The sequence below is a fragment of the Macrobrachium rosenbergii genome, chromosome 57, assembly GCF_040412425.1.
Source record: "Macrobrachium rosenbergii isolate ZJJX-2024 chromosome 57, ASM4041242v1, whole genome shotgun sequence".
Classification (NCBI taxonomy): Eukaryota; Metazoa; Arthropoda; class Malacostraca; order Decapoda; family Palaemonidae; genus Macrobrachium; species Macrobrachium rosenbergii.
Genome location: NC_089797.1, coordinates 11026645 through 11045394, shown reverse-complemented (window position 1 = coordinate 11045394; position 18750 = coordinate 11026645). Strand labels below are relative to the sequence as shown.

The 18750-nt window shown below is 32.9% G+C and overlaps 2 protein-coding genes across 3 annotated transcripts in view; one reads left to right on the top strand and one right to left on the bottom strand.

Annotated features, from left to right (window-relative positions):
• LOC136837061 (arylsulfatase B-like) overlaps positions 1-7751 on the bottom strand; it is a 90164-nt gene extending 82413 nt beyond the window's left edge. Inside the window, exon 1 of one of the 2 annotated variants that reach the window (XM_067101652.1) lies at positions 7553-7751. The gene's annotated coding sequence lies outside the window, so the exon portion shown is untranslated. The remainder of the gene's footprint in view (positions 1-7552) is intronic. The other variant, XM_067101654.1, reaches the window with a different exon arrangement.
• Positions 7752-10050: 2299 nt separating this feature from the next.
• On the top strand, positions 10051-17915 carry LOC136837073 (uncharacterized). Its single transcript, XM_067101680.1, has 7 exons — positions 10051-10161; positions 11915-11966; positions 13142-13267; positions 13999-14231; positions 14701-14821; positions 15737-15861; positions 17132-17915. Exons 1-7 carry the CDS (start codon positions 10154-10156, stop codon positions 17340-17342), a joined length of 876 nt encoding a protein of 291 aa, XP_066957781.1. The 5' UTR covers positions 10051-10153; the 3' UTR covers positions 17343-17915.
• Positions 17916-18750: the final 835 nt, after the last annotated feature.

The window sequence follows — 18750 nt, the reverse complement described above, 5'->3', positions numbered from 1 at the left end:
CTCTCTCTCTCTCTCTCTCTCTCTCTCTCTCTCTCTCTCCCTTTTTATTCAGTCACCAACAGAAAGGTTAGAATTTTTTGGTGAACGTCTTATTTTAGTCATTTATTTTCAAGGTTTGAAAGTGCAAGCATCAAAGTGACAGATAAATTATTCATTAATGTTATAAGTGAAATAAATAAATAAATAAACAGTATTCTAATTAACTACAATATTAGATTCGTACGTAGGAGATATACTGATATGATCTATGTCAAGCTTTGGTTATATATGCTAATAATCAGCATTTTTCTCTCCGAACTTTACATAGAACATGTAGCACGTCACATAGCCATTTAAATATCGGGTCTTATGTGAGTTGTAAAACAATACAATGACTTATTTTTAGTTATGTTCTACAGTTATTTTTACCTTACAGAGATATGATACATCATTACAGTATTATCCTCATCAGCCAAACGACTAGATTTTAAGAAGGTAAACTCATTAGCATTATATTCTTTTTATAAACTTTAAACATTTGAGTTTGACTTCACCTCGAATGAATAAATCCCTGTGACTTTTAGGGTATAAATTCTCTTGTAATTCCATATAACCCTCTTCTTGGTAATCCCTGCCAACATTATGTATTACTTCTTTTACACATCTGAAAATTTCTCATCCCGGTAACAAATGAGACATTCTTTTTATTAAAAACTTTTGCGTTTGTCAGGCGTCTCGGTGATATAGGACCTCAACTAATATTCTTGAAAAATAGATACTCCCTTATGAAAACTACTTCCCTGCTGAGTTCCTAAGTAGGAATAACATGTTAAATTTTTTTATAGTTTTGAATATTTTATTAAAAAAATTATAAAATGTAACCCATTCTAGCTGTCAAACTCCATTACGTGCTCATCTCTAACACAACCTCTACCCTGACATATTCTAGTTCGGTGCACTGTAAGGATATTTAAGATTCTGTGTAGAGCCTCCTCGGCCCCTAGCTACAACCCCTTTCATTCCTTTAACTGTTCCTATTCTCTGTCTTTCGTATTTCTCTCCATCCTCTTTTAACAATTGTTAAATAGTGCAACTGCGAGGTTTTCCTCCTGTTACACCTTTAAAACTTTTTACTCGCAATTTCCCTTTCAGCACTGAATGACCTCATAGGTCCGAGTGCTTAGCCTCTGGCCTAAATTCTATATTCCACTTTATATTCCTTACTCATTCTAGTCATTTCAGACGTATCCACCACTGTTTCTGTATTTCATATTTTGCATTCTCATCACTTAGAAAAATTCTCCACTCTCACATCCTCAAGCCGTTTGGTAAGAGTCACACTTTCACATAAATGTTTTGGGTCTCATTTGGTTCCTCTATATCCGTATTACTTTCTGTCCAGCCATTGGAGTTCCTGTCACGCAATCTTGGAATTAATCAAGTTCCCCCACTCTCTCACATCACCTGAATCTTGAAGAATATATATATATATATATATATATATATATATATATATATATATATATATATATATATATATATATATATATATATATTACATAATGGGGTTATGAAAGGCATTCTGTTTTCTGTCCATTTCTTAAGAAGCTGGCGTTTCGTATCGCTTGATACATTTTCCAGGCTGAAATAGCGATTAAAATAAACAGTATTTGCGTATAAGAGATAAGACATGTATACACATTACATACTTATTTACACCATATTAGCAGTTAAAAAACAGAACAAGGGAAAAAAAACCAAACGTCGGCTTCTGAATAAATGGATAGAAAACAGAATGCCTTTCCTTAGCTCCATTATGTCTACTGTCTTAGTGTCTGCTCCTGCCTCCGTGTCTGTGCATATATATATATATATATATATATATATATATATATATATATATATATATATATATATATATATATATACATATACATATACACATATATACATACACACATATATATAGTATATATATATATATATATATATATATATATATATATATATATATATATTTTCATCCCAACGGACACAACTTTTGGAGAAGGCTGATAGATTACAACGACCCAATATAAATACGGGTATAGAAGAAGAAGAAGAAGAAGAAGAAGGAGGAGGAGGAGGAGGAGGAGGAGGAGGAGGAGGAGGAGGAGGAGAAGAAGAAGATGAAGAAGAAGTGGAAGAAGAAGAAGAAGAAGGAGATGGAGAAGACAGTTATTCAAGATCCCGTGACTTTACCCTTTCACACTGGTTTCATTAAGTGCCATATTATCCGGTTATGTTTCATTAGAATTATACGTCACACGAGTTGCAAGAAAGAAATAAGACTCCAAGTATTTCTGATATGACTTCTTTCCTACCACTGGAACGGAATAAAAAGGCAATCACAAATTCACCGCGTTATACGGAGACAATAATGTAGGCGTTTATTTGCTATAAGACGCATCACCAATTTAATTTCGTGAAACTGAATTGAATTATCCATATTCTGGAAACACATCAGCACATCTGATCGTCTTTCCTTGGCAGTTATCCTTTTACTAAGAGGGATTATTTAAACCTTTTGCCATTTATATTCCTCAAAAAACTCTTGTCATAAACAAGTTAGCTTCTTTGAAATAGAGGTCTATTATGAAACGCCGCGTTTACTTTCAGTTTTAGTTTTCTGTAAAAGAAAACTATTGTGCCGGCTTTGTCTGTCCGTCCGCTCTCAGATCTTAAAAACTACTGAGGCTAAAGGGCTGCAAATTGATATTTTGATCATCCACCCTCCAATCATCAAACTTTCCAAATTTCAGCCCTCTAGCCTCAGTAGTTTTTATTTAAGGTAAAATTAGCCATAATCGTGCATCTGTCAACGATATAGGACATGCCACCACCGGACATTGGTTAAAGATTCATGGACCGCGGCTCGTGCAGCACCATACCGAGATCACCGAAAGATAGATCTATTTTCGGTGGCCTTGATTATACGCTGTACAGAAAACACGATTCCGCTGGAGAAACTTCGGCGCATTTTTTATTTGTTATTTTACAAGCATATTTTTGGTCCATTCTCTCACGACTTTTGACATTATTTAATTTTCCTCGAGCAAAACCTAGTACTATTTCCTTCGTTTCCTCTTTCATAAAACCTTGCCAAATATTTATACCCTTAAAAATGTTTTTTTTCTAATTTTTGTCCTATTCTTATAATTTAGTTGAGTCATACGTGAACTATAGACACCTATCACCGTTTTACTCTCAGGTCGGTCATTTTACTGCCATTCAATCTTAAAGATATCCCATTTACTCTTCCTCACATCCTTACAGTCTCTGCATGTCGAAAGCGCTAACATCTCACATCCTCTCTCTCTCTTTCACCAGAAGGGACTTTACAGCAGTCGATGCCAGTTCTATGTGTCCGGTCTTATCACATCATCTTGATTAAGTCTTGTAACACCCTTTCACTGTCATTGGTACCGCCCAGGATTACTGAAGAAAAACAAGCTACTATTAATATTTGCCTTAACGACTTTGCTTCAGTAGTGAGGGTTATCAAATGTCAATGTCAGAACTTGCGCTGTAGTCATGTCTACGCAGCATGATAAGGCAGTAAGAAAGAAATCACTGTCATTTCCTGCATTCTGATGTAATGATAAAACATTTTTCTTAATTTCGATAATGAATGCCTTGAACTGCCCAAGGGCATTTCCTTTTGCAGTGGTTATCAAGTGCACACCTGTGTGTTAATCTGATGTGTGACACCTTTCATGACAGGCTCAAACTAAAAAAAAAAAAAAAAAAAAAAAAAAAAACAGAAGGCAGTGGCAGACTATTTCTCTGAAGCAAGGCGGCTTTAGTGTAACTTGACAATTAAAACATAGACTGGCTGTCGTAAAACAGGTACTCACGGAAAAGATAAAAAACATTTGGTAAGATAAATTTACCAGGAGTTCATCGTGGTCAATATTACGATATTGTTTTCTCTCAGAAAATGTAATCGAGCTGCTGACTGGGATGTGTAAGGGGGAAAGAGGAAAGGTTTTGGAAAGATGATTGAAATTTATATAACAAGTAAAAAATGGGCCCAAGTCTCCTCGGCGCAATCGAGTTTTCTGTACAGCGTATAATGCTTTATGAAACTCTCAGCAACGACCAGGCAGCGCTCAGTTGCTCCCCAGATTCTGTCAAGTTGGGGTGCGTTGGCGACGCCTCTGGAAAGCGCTGCCAGAAGCACGATCCGGGATAACCTTAACCTTAAATAAAATGAAAACTACTGAGGCTAGAGGGCTGCAATTTGGTATGTTTGCTGACTGGAGGTGGATGATCAACATACCAATTTGCAGCCCTCTAGCCTCAGTAATTTTAAGATCTGAGGACGGATAGAAAAAGTTTGGACGAACAGACAAACAGCTATCTCAATAGTCTTCTTTTACAGAAAACTAAAAACCTCAATATCGAACGGTAATAAATACAGATAAACACAAGTTCGAGGAATGGAGTATATTCAGCAAACTGAGTCAACATTTCAACTGTCCTTCATAATGTGGAAAATATAGATTCGGTCGCACGATGTTACATAATATGTAGCCATGATTACATAATGTTTATACACAGATGAAGGCATCTGAGAGTAAAAGTTATTTTCACGGATGTAAAATAATCTTTCCACGGAATAATTAAAGATGGCGGATGCAGACGAAAGCAGAGCTATCGTAAAAACATTAAGTTGATTTCATAGCGTTAAAAAGATAATTTTGACTGGCGATTTAAGAACGGCAATAGAGGGGGAGAGGGAAAGTATTAAGGAAAGAGTTTTGTATCTCATTTGTCTGTTAGGGAAAGGTTTTTTTTTGACAAGTTTAGCAGTAAAGGAAAACTACAGTTAGCTAATCAACTACTGAAAACTAACGACGACAAATTTGACTTGGTAAATGTGATATAGTCTAGATTTTGGAAATCCTTCACTTATGAAGTACAATTTATTTCCTAAGGCTTGTTATACATCCTTCTTCAGGAAATAATATCGTGTGGTTCAAATGCAGTTTAATCAGAGTGAGCTTTCTATACTACCCAGTTCTCCTGTTGAATGATTTTATTTGAAATTCCGATACAGTAACTGTTACTTCAGTATGCATGGTTTTATATACAAGGTAAATTCATGAAATGTTATTTTCTTAAGCTGGTAAGAGCTGGTAAGACAAAATTTATATATAATTTACACTAATTAATTTCAAATCGTTAAACCTGATGCTTTAGTGAACTCACACATTCTGCTAATTTTGCCGGTAGTGAAAAATATAATTTAAGGGGAGCGCTGACTCCATAAGGCCCCATTATAAAGTAAGTGCTTATAGATACCTTATGAATGAAGGGATTTAATTCAAATTTTTACCACGTATTCTTCACCTAATAATAAAATTTTTAAAGTTGGAAATTTAGAAATTCGACTTCCAGGTTAATTTCTTTTGCATTTGATAAAAAATTTTAAAACTTTTCAAAAATGATATAAAAAAAATCACTCAAAGATGAATTTCCCGCATACAAAATCAGGATATATAGTAATACTACACTCTGTAAGAGTTTCATCAAATTTGGTTCAATGTTCTTGGAGTTATAAGCATGTATTTTTGAAAAACTAAGTTTTGAGAAAACGGCAAAAGAAAAAAAATTTATAGTTATTTTGTAATAACTATGAAACTATGACGGTTATAAGACTGATTTTTGCACAAAAACTATATGCCCTGAAATTTACAATATAATCAAATGAATAAAAATGTGCTCTCTCTTGATTTATATGTTACCTAAAATTTGCTTATACACGTGTATATATAATATATAAAATATGAAGATCAAAAGGCCCATAAAACACTATTTGAACGTTGCAACCATATATTTCGAACACTTCCTTCTGTTCCCATGTTCACTGGTAAAATATGGACACATGATGTGTTACAAGAAATATATACAAGCATATGTAGGTGTAGCAGTACTGTATAATTATATACTCTTGTAACACATCATCTCCCCATATTTTACCAGTGAACAGCAACACAGAAGGAAGTGCTCGAAATATATGGTTGCAACGTTCAAATAGTGTTTTATGAGCCTTTTTTATTTTCATATTAGAATTTTGTATTACAGTAAAAGATACTCAAACACACAAATATACACATACATACATACATACACACACACACACACACACACACATATATATATATATATATATATATATATATATATATATATATATATATATATACATACATATATATAAATTTCACTCAAAAGTGAATTCCCCACATACAAAATCTGGTTATATAGTTATACTACACTCTGTAAGAGTTTCATTGAATTTGGTTCAGTGTTCTTGGAGTTATAAGCATTTATTTAAAAAAAAAAAAAAAAAAGTTTTCAGAAAACGGCAAAAGGAAAAAAAATATGGTTATTTTGTAATAACTATGAAACTATGACAGTTATAAGACTGATTTTTGCACAAAAAACTATTTTGTCATATAAGAAAATATGCCCTGAAATTTACAATATAATCAAATGAATAGAAATGTGCCTCTCTTGATTTAGATGTTACCTAAAATTTGCATTTATATATATATATATATATATATATATATATATATATATATATATATATATATATATATATATATATATATATATATATATATATATATATTATACATACATACATATTACACACACACACACACACATATATATATGAAGATAAAAAGGCCCATAAAACACTATTTGAACGTTGCAACCATATATTTCGAACACTTCCTTCTGTGCCCATGCTCACAGGCAAAATATGAACACATGATGTGTTACATGAGCATATATACAAAGCACATGTACTGTAGGTGTGGCAGTATATATACTCTTGTAACACATCATCTCCCCATATTTTACCAGTGAACAGCGGCACAGAAGGAAGTGCTCGAAATATATGGTTGCAACGTTCAAACAGTGTTTTATAGGCCTTTTTTGTCTCCATATTATACTGTTGTATTACAGTACAAGATATTTCACACTTATTATATATATATATTATATTTATCAGTTCAAAGTTTTTTTATAACATAAAAACTCATTAATATATGCTATCAATATAATGTTTTCTCCATAACCTATAAAAAATTGCAGGCTATATGCGAAATTTTTTTCATAAATTATGAAAATAAATGGCCTAATGAGGTTAGGCTAGGACACTGTATTCTAGGAAAGGCTTGTTCCCATCGTTTACATTCGCCCTAAAGTTTTCTTCATAACCCGTAAAATATATGCTACCATTATATATTTTCTTCGTAACCTATTTACGCTACCACTGTACGTGTTTTCCGTTCAGATATTGGAGAGGGAAATAAAAAAAAAACTGCGAGGATATAGTAAACAAACGCTGGACAACAAACCCTACACAAGTCACGGGTCAGACGACAACTCACTGCAGTAAAATCAAGCTTTGTGGTCTTACACAATTATTATTATAATATTATGAAAAATAGTAATCACTGATTAGAATATCACTAATTTGAATATCACTAATATACGAAAACAAATCCCTTACCTAGATGTGGTCGTTCTGGTGTTGTTGCTATCCCAGGCGAGACAATTCCCGTTTGCTTCTATGCTTCGTCTCTCTCTGGTAACAAACTCTCGAGACGCAATCGTTCAAATTTCTCCCTCATAAGGGTGGTGCTTCTCTTGCTTACGGCAATTGAATTACGTGAATGCACTACACTGTAAGAAAAGCCGAAAGGGTAAATACGTCACAAAGCACTAAGATACCGCTTGAAACAGAACCACACACAAATCGAGATGGTTTATTGGTAAAACCCGACGCTCTGTTTGGAACTGTTACCTACTTATATAATTTCATATTTCCGAAAATAAGCAGTAAAAATATGTCAAGAAATATAAAATATTATACGCATACTAACTGGCATGGTACATCTGTGATAAGACTATGACGGGTTCAAAATTTCGAGATACATAGATATATATTTGCTTTGATTTGATATTTTTTTTAGAGAACGAACCACCGCTTATCGTAGAAAATGGGTAGTTTTAGGAGGATACTGAAGTAAATTTCTCACTTTCTACTCTTCAGAATTGGCACGTCATACAGACATTGTATGACAATTTGTCGCTCAAAGGGCGATAGCGAAATACATAGATAAATATTTACTCTGATATTATATTTATTGAGAGAGAGAGAGCCTGTTTTTATCGTAGATAATGTGTATTTTAGCAGGAAAGTAAAGTTCATTTCTCACTTCCACATAAAAGGTCATACAGAAAATTTTCCACAATTTTTCGCTCAGTGCCGATAAATGCGGTGAACAAAAATGTAAAAAAAAAAAAAAAAAAATTAAAAAAATTGTTTAGCAATAATATTTCAGAACACATGTTTTTTTAGACATATGCCCGTCCAAAACTGAAAAAAAACTAAAAATCGATAATTCCTCGAAATTCGGCGGTCAGCGTTCCCCTTAACCAACTGAAGTTGTTATCAAACGATACAGTGTTTATATGAATGAAATTCTTAAAGAACATAAACAAACTGGTCTTTATTCTTTGAAAAAACTAAGAGTAGAAATAGACTAAAAAAGTTTAAATCAACAGCTGTGAAATTTGAGATACCAGTGTTTCACTTCTAATTGACAACATTCGTTTATTCTTCCAAGAAGTGACGAAACTGAGAAACTGAACCGCTCAGATCTTTTCTGGATGTAAAATAAATATCAAATATTGGTTAATATTTAATTCACCGAACACAATCACCGGCAAACTAAGGCTGTTGTCTAAGAAAGCTTGACGTAAAGAATAAAATGAAATGGACTGGAAAAAATGTATGGTTTAACCATGAAAGAAGGGATAAGGCTGGATTTTCATAGGATGGGCCTTTATGGGCTAAAAAAAAAAAATAAAAGGAGATGGACGATGACTTCAGAGCGGCGAAAAAAGAAAGGTCAGAACTGAGAGAGAGAGAGAGAGAGAGAGAGAGAGAGAGAGAGAGAGAGAGAGAGAGAGAGAGAGAGAGCAAACGACGCAACGGTATCGACAAACTTTTATATAGAGAATTGAAGAGTTGAAAAAATTAGAATAACATACTACTACATTCTAAAATTTGAACTCAAAAATTAAAACAATATGATACTGCATTCTAAAATGTGACTTGTTAAAAAGTTATGTAAAATACTCATGAAAATATCTGGACCGTGAATTACCCGTGGGAGATAAAGGCACTTTCCTTGGAAAAGAACTTTAGCAAACACTGAAAAATCCCAATATTTGTCGTCAGTATTTTTTTTTTATTTAATCCTACTTATATCCTGAATAAAAAAATCTCCCGCTATTGTCCTTATACAAAAGACCCGTTCAATAAAGGCCAGTCTTACGTGATTTTACTTAAAACTGAGATCTCAGTCATCAATATCATATATATAGAGTACACCCAAACATTAGTGTATGTAGGAAAATCACTTGAATAATATCTTAAAATTTTAGATATATAGAGAGAATGTATTTTCTTAATTACTGCTAAATTAAACACTACTTGTAAGATAAAACAATTATAATTTCGCTGTTACAGTTGAAGATGAATACATATATTCAAATATACTCACACACACAAGTATACATGTATTATATACATACATACATATATAGATGTATATATATATATATATATATATATGTATATATATATATATATATATATATATATATATATATATATATATATATATATATATATATATATATATATATATATATATATATATATATATATATATATACATTGAGAGAGAGAGAGAGAGAGAGAGAGAGAGAGAGAGAGAGAGAGAGAGAGAGAGAGAGAGAGAGAGAGAGAGAGAGAGGGCGAGATAATCAGCGTAGGAGGAATCCTGACATATTTCCTCCCTTTTTCACGATCGTGGATTAAGAAAAAGTATGACTAATAATCCTACTCGAGATAGCTTATCAGCCGTTGCTAAATGACGTCAAGGAAACGCTTCAAGTCCCGGCTGATAATGACTATAAGTAGCAACTCGAGAACCTGACCCTACATCAGTGCTACTACAGCTAAGCCTCAAGTCAACAAGGCTGAAACGGAAAGAGCAAACTTTGTAGGAATTAAAACTCCACTGAAATAACTTCAGTCATGAAAGGGTAAGAATGGAGTCCAGTTATTATTATTATTATTATTATTATTATTATTTATTATTATTATTATTATTATTATTATTATTATTATTATTATTATTATTCAAAAGATGAACCTTATTCATGTGAAACAAGCCCGCAGGGGCCACTGACTTGAAAATTCAAGCTGCCTAAGAATATGGTGTTCATTTGAAAGAAATTACAGAAGATAATAGGGTACAAATAAGAGAACAACTATTAAAACACAAAGATAAATTGAGAAATTGGTAAATAAATGTATAAAAATGTTGATAAATCATTAAATGTACAAGGAAAATTTTTTAGGGTAGTAATGTATTGCATCTCCACTTGAACTTCTGAGGTTCTAATTGCACAGCAACCTCGTGGAGACCATTCCACAGACCAACGGTGCGAGGGATAAAAGACCTATGGAACTGAAAAGCTCGACAGCGAGGCACATTTACTGCATATTGGTGCTGCTGTTCAGCACCAGCAATATGCAGCAAATTAGATTAATTAACGAGTTTCCTTAAAAGGTGAATTGCTTGCTCTAAAGCAGGGCCGTCCAAACCCATGGCCGTGGGCCAAAAGTGGCCCGTTTGTTTTTGGAAGTGGCCCGCTAGAGAAAAATAAGTAAAAGCATATTTTTCTTTTTTATATACATACATACATTCACAGAGGTGGCCCGCATGACTTTTTGTTTTTTCAAGTGTGGCCCTCAGACTAAACAACTTGGACGGCCCTGATCTAAAGATTGTTAACGAAACAGAGTAAAAGTCCAACTTTCCTTACTACTGTCTTTGTTTATGGCAGTTTTCAAGTGTTCTACTTCCTCAAAATGCCGTTTTAGATATCTATTTTTTTGTATACAAAATTGCATTACAGCTTTGAATTATCCTAATTGGGCTTATGAATTTTGATGAACGGATACTCAATTACGAATTACGTTAAAGAGCCGACATTTGAATTGCAAAATGAATGTCTCTCCTTTTTCCTGTTTGTCAAACTAAGAGCGTGAAGGTGTTCTCTACTCCTCAAATCCATCAAGTCTATTTATGCTCCAAATACGATGTTATTAATAAAATAAAAAAAAATATTACATTTACCCAAAAGAAAACAACAACAAATGATTAACATTAGAACACAGAGACACCGAGTGTAAAATAAACCTATAATGAAGACAGTTCAGTGTAATCAGGGAGCGCAAAAAATGATCAATAATTTTTAATAAGTTTAAAGAGAAACGCTGTTGGCTGCTTTATTGTAAACTGTAAGTTAAGTTATAATCCGACATTAAAATCTCAGCATCGTGGCAACATTTTGAATTAAAAGGACATCTCATTTCTTTACAGCCTTCAAGACATTTATAGTTAAAGGCCCTTGTGGGGTTTTGATAGGGGTCTATGAGACCCGAACTTGAAAAATTACTAATTTCCAATTCAGTTATATTAGATTATAAATACAAATCATAGAGACTGATAATATATCACAATCATTGGCATTCTAACTTATAATGTCAGTTTTTAATACTATTATCTACTAGTTCTGCTTTTTTATTATTTTATGAGCAATGATAATTATGAATATAACATTCATAGTCTTTTTCTTGTCTATGACATAGAAAATTATAGCAACTGTTTTTCATTATATATTTATTTATTTATTCTTTTGAAAGAATTCTAGGCTTTTAATTTTAGTGGTAGGAGAACCATAGAATTGTAGATAAATAATTTTTAAGTTTCGCCTTGCGTTCTTTCAGGTTTGATTCAGGAATACGTCAGATATTGGCAGCAGCTGCTTTCTTGTTTGTGGTAAGTTACAGACCTTGGAAAGCTTAATGGTGAAGCCTTTCTCTTTCTCTGTCTGTCTCTCTATCTTTGTTTAATATATATGTATACACGCACACATATGTATATATATATATATTATATATACATATACATACACACACACACACACACATATATATATATATATATATATATATATATATATATATATATATATATATATATATATATATATGAGCAGGATTTCATAAGATTTTCCAAGGCGACTTTTTCCACATTCGGTAACTAAAAGACAAATGGAAAGAGAAACCCACAAGCTTCTTGTGCATAACTTGTTTACTGGTAAATATGTACATATTACTTTGATCTCGAGCACTTTCAGGTCCTAACTGTGACCCTTTTTCAAGAGATGAGGGTAGTCAGGCTGGTTCAAGGCCCAGCAATCACCTGGAACTTCTTCTCCCTGTGCTGTCATCATGGCAGCACAGGGAGAAGAAGTTCCAGAAGATTGCTGGGCCTTGAACCAGCCTGACTACCTCACCTCTTGAAAAAGGGTCACAGTTAGGACCTGAAAGTGCTCGAGATCAAAGTAATATGTAAATATTTACCAGTAAACAAGCTATACACAAGAATCTTGTGGGTTTCTCTTTCCATCTTCAGAAGAAAACTGAAAGAAGTTTTTGTTTGGTTTAAAAGACAAATATTACACAACCTTTTCCCTCTTGTTCAGTGATTGCCAGATGGTGCCTATTATTTTTTTTTATTTGTGGTATTAATTGCAAAATTGCCAAAAACACTATCACTGCTTCCATATGTTTTCTAATTATTATCTCAAAACATACCAAAAATTCAAAATGTAAGTCAATTTTCATTTCAAGTCTTATTTATGAATTGAAATATAGTACAGTGCATACATACTCATAAAAAATTTAACAGCAATGAAACAAAAATCTACCATTCATCCATATACTCATATAAGCAAACAGGCAACATATTGTTTATAGTTGGCAACAATTTCAGGGGTAGGGGGCGGGGGGCGTGAAATCTATACATAACGCACAGGGGGGCGCAAGGCAAAAAAGTTTAAGAACCACTGAAAAGGCATTCTGTTCCCGCCTGAGGAAAGCTTTAATCGATGAAGAATATTCATACTGACCACAAATATTAAAACCTAACCATGACCTCCCTTACATCAGGTCACGGACGTCTGCAAAGGTCACGGGCGTCTGTATGAGCCCCCATCCCGGGCCTCGGCCTGGAGATTCGGATTCAATACTCCCAAGGACTACAATGACAACGAAGGATTCTGCGGAGGATTCAGCGTAAGTTTAATGCTTTGAATATGTTCTATAAAATTATTATTTAATTTTAATCGCCATAAAGAGGATTCGTGATGGTGATGAAAAATAATTTAGGTGTGGTAATATAGATTCTTTTACTTACTTCCTTTGGATATCTGTTAGGATTTTATGACCTGATAAAATAGAGAAGCTAAATTAAGAAATAAAGTCTGGTACAAAAATCTATTAAACGAGGGACACGCAGTTTTGGAAGATTGGAAAAAGTCAATATACTTTAGTGCATCAAAAAATTAATCAAAACCAATCCCCGGGTCAGCCAAGTTTAAAGATATTTGAGGTACGGATCACAAACTCCACAAAGAAACAACTTCATCTGTTGCTGAAATTATCAGAGTATATTTTAATTCACCCTTCCAAAAAATATCTCACCCTTTGCTAGCATTATTAGAGACAATTTTAAACCACCCTTGTAAAAATTATCCCATCTTTTGCTGACGTTATTAGAGAATATTTTAGTTCACCCTTGCAGAAATTATCTCACCCCCTGCTGACATTATCAGAGAATATTTTAATTCACCCTAATAAAAATGATCTCACCTTTTGCTGACGTTATCAGAGAATATTTCAATTCCCCCTCGCAGAAATTATCTCATCTTTTGCTGACATTATCAGAGAATATTTTAATTCACCCAAATAAAAATGATCTCACCTATTCTGATATTATAAGAGAATGTGTCAATTCACCTTTGCAGCATCAATACCAAACCCAAGGGGGAAAGTGCGGAATCTGTGGCGATGCCTGGGATCAGTCTCCGCGCGCCCATGAAGTGGGCGGTCTTTACGCCACAGGCCTCATTGTGAGGCACTACCAAGAGGGACAGGTTCTCAACATCACGGTCGACATCACGGCTAACCATCTGGGCCACTTTGAAATTAGGATATGTCCCGACCCGGAAATTGAAGCTACGCAAGAGTGCCTAGACAAGTAAGGATGAGGATCTGTTATAGAGGGCTTTGGTGATACTTGAAAGGACCTCTAACTATTTGTTTTTTTATGATATCGTTCTTTACAATAAATGAGGTTTGAAGATGCGATTTTACGACCAATATTTCAGTTCATTCTGCTCTTTAAGGGTATTTCCCCTTCTTTCTTGGTTTCCAGATAGCAAAATCTATATTTTTCGGGACATTCTTAGTCTCATGATACTGGAAAGGACCTCAACTTTTTCTTTTTTATGGTATCGTTCTTTACAATAAATGAGGTTTGAAGATGCGATTTTGTGACCAATATTTCAGTTCATTCTGCTCTTTAAGGGTATTTCCCCTTCTCTCTTGGTTTCCAAATAGCAAAATCTATATTTTTCAGGACATTCTTAGTCTCATGATTTATACCGAGTTAGAACAAACACATCTATTTCAAACTGATTACATTTTCACACCTTATTTTCTTCCAGACACCGCCTCAGCCTAGCTGACGGATCCGGCGAAGATTTCAATATCTCCTCTGAAGTTGGTCTTTACACAATGTTCGTCCAGCTCCCACCTGGACTCACCTGCGAGCATTGTGTTTTACAGGTAAATTGCTGAACTATTTCTTCTGCGTTTCACTTGGAAGTCTTTAGCAAAATTTAATTTTGAAAATGACCTCTGTAGTTCTTTTTCTGATTTTTAGCCATGCAAAGCTCATACTGTAGGTAAGTTACTAATTCTGTAGCTCTTTTTCTGATGTTAGAGCCATGCAGAGCTCATAGGTAGGTTGCTGACTCTGTAGTTTTTTTTCCTAACGTTAGAGCTATGTAGAGTCTATGGGAAGGTTACTGATGTTGGTAAAAAGCGAAGTTATTGCGTTTTTACGAACGTACCGAGAAGCTAACCCACATAATACATTTAAAGATAATAATTATATATTGCATGAGTTGGAAAATTAAATAAAACAATAGTGATGCATTTCCCTCCTTGATTAGAAATAGAGAATTTAGCCAAAGAAAAGATACGTCTCATATCATGCAGAAGGTAACTGTATTAAAAACATATTAGCAACTGTTTCTCTGATGTTATATTCTACCGGTATGAAAATTAAACCTCTTTTTATATTCAGAGTTCGCCTAAATTATTCCACTCGCATCTTTCCTTTTAATTGTCCACCTCTTTTGGAAACTTTGTGATATACAGGTTTCTGACATTTTAATCGCTCTTCATCATTATTCTAGACTTTTCAAAACAGGAGACAGTTATTTCCTTCATTTTTTCTACGAAACAGGTAGCAAACGATTAAATCCCGAGTCCACGGATCTCAACACAGACCCCTAATTAATCCCAGTATTTATCTCTTCTGAACCACTTTTATACAGATTTGTTCAAGAGTAAAATGTTATGTTCATTAAAGCAATAATTAAGCCAATACTTCGTTTCCGAAAGGATTAGTCCATGTTGGATTTTAAATATGAAATAAAAGGGACATTTGATTGCAGAATTATTTCCTTGTTTCAGTGGAGGTACGTGACCGGCAATAACTGGGGCAAGTGTTCCGATGGTACGTATGGATTAGGATGTGGCCCTCAAGAGGAATTTCGCGCATGCGCCGATGTCAGCGTAGCGCCTAAAGCAAGTCTGAGGTAAATTTCTTTTTCGATATCTATTCTAGTCTAACCTTCTAAACACAGACATATATATATATATATATATATATATATATATATATATATATATATATATATATATATATATATTATATCTATGTATATATATGCTTACACACACACACACACACACACATATATATATATATATATATATATATATATATATATATATATATATATAATTGTAATAGCCACAATGCCCTCTTAACTTCTCGAATTCTTCGCTCTTTTGGATATGTTTGTCACTACAAAGCCATAAGATCCAAGCGCAAGAAATTGGAGAGACTGTGATGCCCGGTCGCGGGAAACGAACCCGCGCCACCATGATCACAAGGTCATGTTGCCGACCTGACCAAGAGAAGGATAAAGTCTATTACCTCTCTCGTACATACATATACCTGGATATATATATATATATATATATATATATATATATATATATATATATATATATATATATATATATATATATATATATATATATATATATAATGTGTGTGTGGCTATGTATGTTTACAAAGAGAGAGAGAGAGAGAGAGAGAGAGAGAGAGAGAGAGAGAGTATTTTCATTCATATCACTTTTAGTTTCATGATATTAATATAAAATCGAACAAGTCCCATAAGTAATTTCTGATTTTTCATTAGAAGGGAGACCATTTATCTCTCGTACTTCTGAACTTTCAGTAATACCAGCGTTAACATCAATACCAATCTTTTTTCTGAATGTGTCACTATGAATGAAAAAAAAATAAAGTGAAACAGTAAGATATTATTAACGCTGATGTTTAGGTAAATTGGAAAAAAATAAAATAATTACAAGATGATGACTCCATCTTGTCTTCCGATGCCGCCAGAGATTAAATGTAACATTGCTGACTATTATTATTATTATTATTATTATTATTATTATTATTATTATTATTATTATTATTATTATTATTATTATTATTATTATTATTCAGAAGACGAACCCTATTCATATGGAACAAGCCCACCAAAGGGGCCACTGACTTGAAATTCAAGCTTCCAAAGAGAATGGTGTTCATTCGAAAGAAGTAACAGAAGGTAATGGGAAATACAGAAAAAGGAGATCAGCTATTAGGAAAACAGATAAACTAACAAATGAACAAATGAATAAGAATGTAAGTAAAACATTAAAACACAGGTTGAATTGCGTCAGGGTAGTAATGCATTGCATCTCAGCTTGAACTTCTGAAGTTCCAATTGACTGTTAACATTTCAGATCCCTTGGCCTTCTTGATGAGACTCAGAACTTAACTGAAGCCGTTGGAGATGGAGAGGTCCCTGGACGTCCCCGACAGCGCCTCCCCGGGAATCTGCAATGCAAAGGCACCGGTACTTGGGGCGGTCTCTCGGGGGCAGGCAAGTGGTGCATGATCAACTGCAATTTGCATCCGGCTCTCTGCCCAGCGTCGCTCTGCATCTGCTCTTAAGAACGTCAGGGTGTTTGTTAAGTTATTCTCAAAATGTCACCCGTCATAGAGCTGGCTAGGAATATAACTCTTTATATTTATTTATCAAGTACATGAGTACATAATGATTAATTATTCAGTACATAACCTAGCATATTTATTTACTTTAATTTATTGTGCATAGTGATGTCTTATTTTATATTTTAACTTAACATATTTACCTATATTTATTTATTAAATAACTTTACATATTTATTCATTTTTACTTATCAAATACAAAAGTGCATAATATCTTATTCCGTTTATAACTTAACATATTTATTTACATTTATCGATTAGATACAAAAGTGCAAAATGATATCTAGTTCCATGTATAACTTTAAATATTTATTTATTTTTATTTATCAAATACAAAAGTGCATAATGATATAACATTCCATTGTAACTTAACATATTTAATCTTATTTATCAAGAGTTGAATGTCAGTAAGACTGTGATATCAAGATGTATCAGGAATGAATGCTCCTCAAAAATTAGCTGAAATTAAGTGAAAAATGAAAAATGAAAAAAAATACAGAACATTTTTTTTGCAAAGGTATTTTACTTCTTCCTATTTTTCACTCAATGAAGATATCTGTGTGCAAAATTATATGTTTTTTCTTAAGGTATTATTATATAATTATATATATTTACTTATATACATATATATATATATATATATATATATATATATATATATATATATATATATATATATATATATATATATATACACATTTATATACATATATGCATATATATACATACATTATATATATATATTATATATATAAATATATATATATACATATATATATATATATATATATATATATATATATATATATATATATATATATATATATATATATATATATTACTAAAGGACTATTCAAACTGGATGGTATCTAATGGAGTGTTAATAAACACTCCATTAGATACCATCCAGTTTGAATTGTACGGATACTTGATAATGTGGACTGTTTGTCCAAGAAAGCTTGTAACTTTTTCGGAATAAACACTCCATCAGATACCATCCAGTTTGAATGAGGTCCTTTTAGTAATTCTACTATTGCACAGAACAATTGTGTATGTGATAAAGTTAATATATATATATATATATATATATATATATATATATATATATATATATATATATATATATATATATATATATATATACATGACACGAACAACAACAACTCTACCAGCCCAGCGTCTCAACAAAATAATGAAAAATGCGGGTAACATGATCTAAAATATTCTCCATGACATAACCAGGCTGAATTGAGCATATACCGAATCCGTCCTTGGGGATGTAATATTATTCATGAGATTCTCTGGGAGAGACTTAATCGCTTCATTTCCATTCATTGCAAAATCTGATTTG

Bases quoted from the DNA above. Each gene is read 5' to 3' on its own strand.
- LOC136837073 (XM_067101680.1), top strand. The intron at 13,268-13,998 runs GTAAGTTTAATG...TCACCTTTGCAG, and splicing joins GATTCTGCGGAGGATTCAGC to CATCAATACCAAACCCAAGG. The intron at 14,822-15,736 runs GTAAATTGCTGA...TCCTTGTTTCAG, and splicing joins GCGAGCATTGTGTTTTACAG to TGGAGGTACGTGACCGGCAA.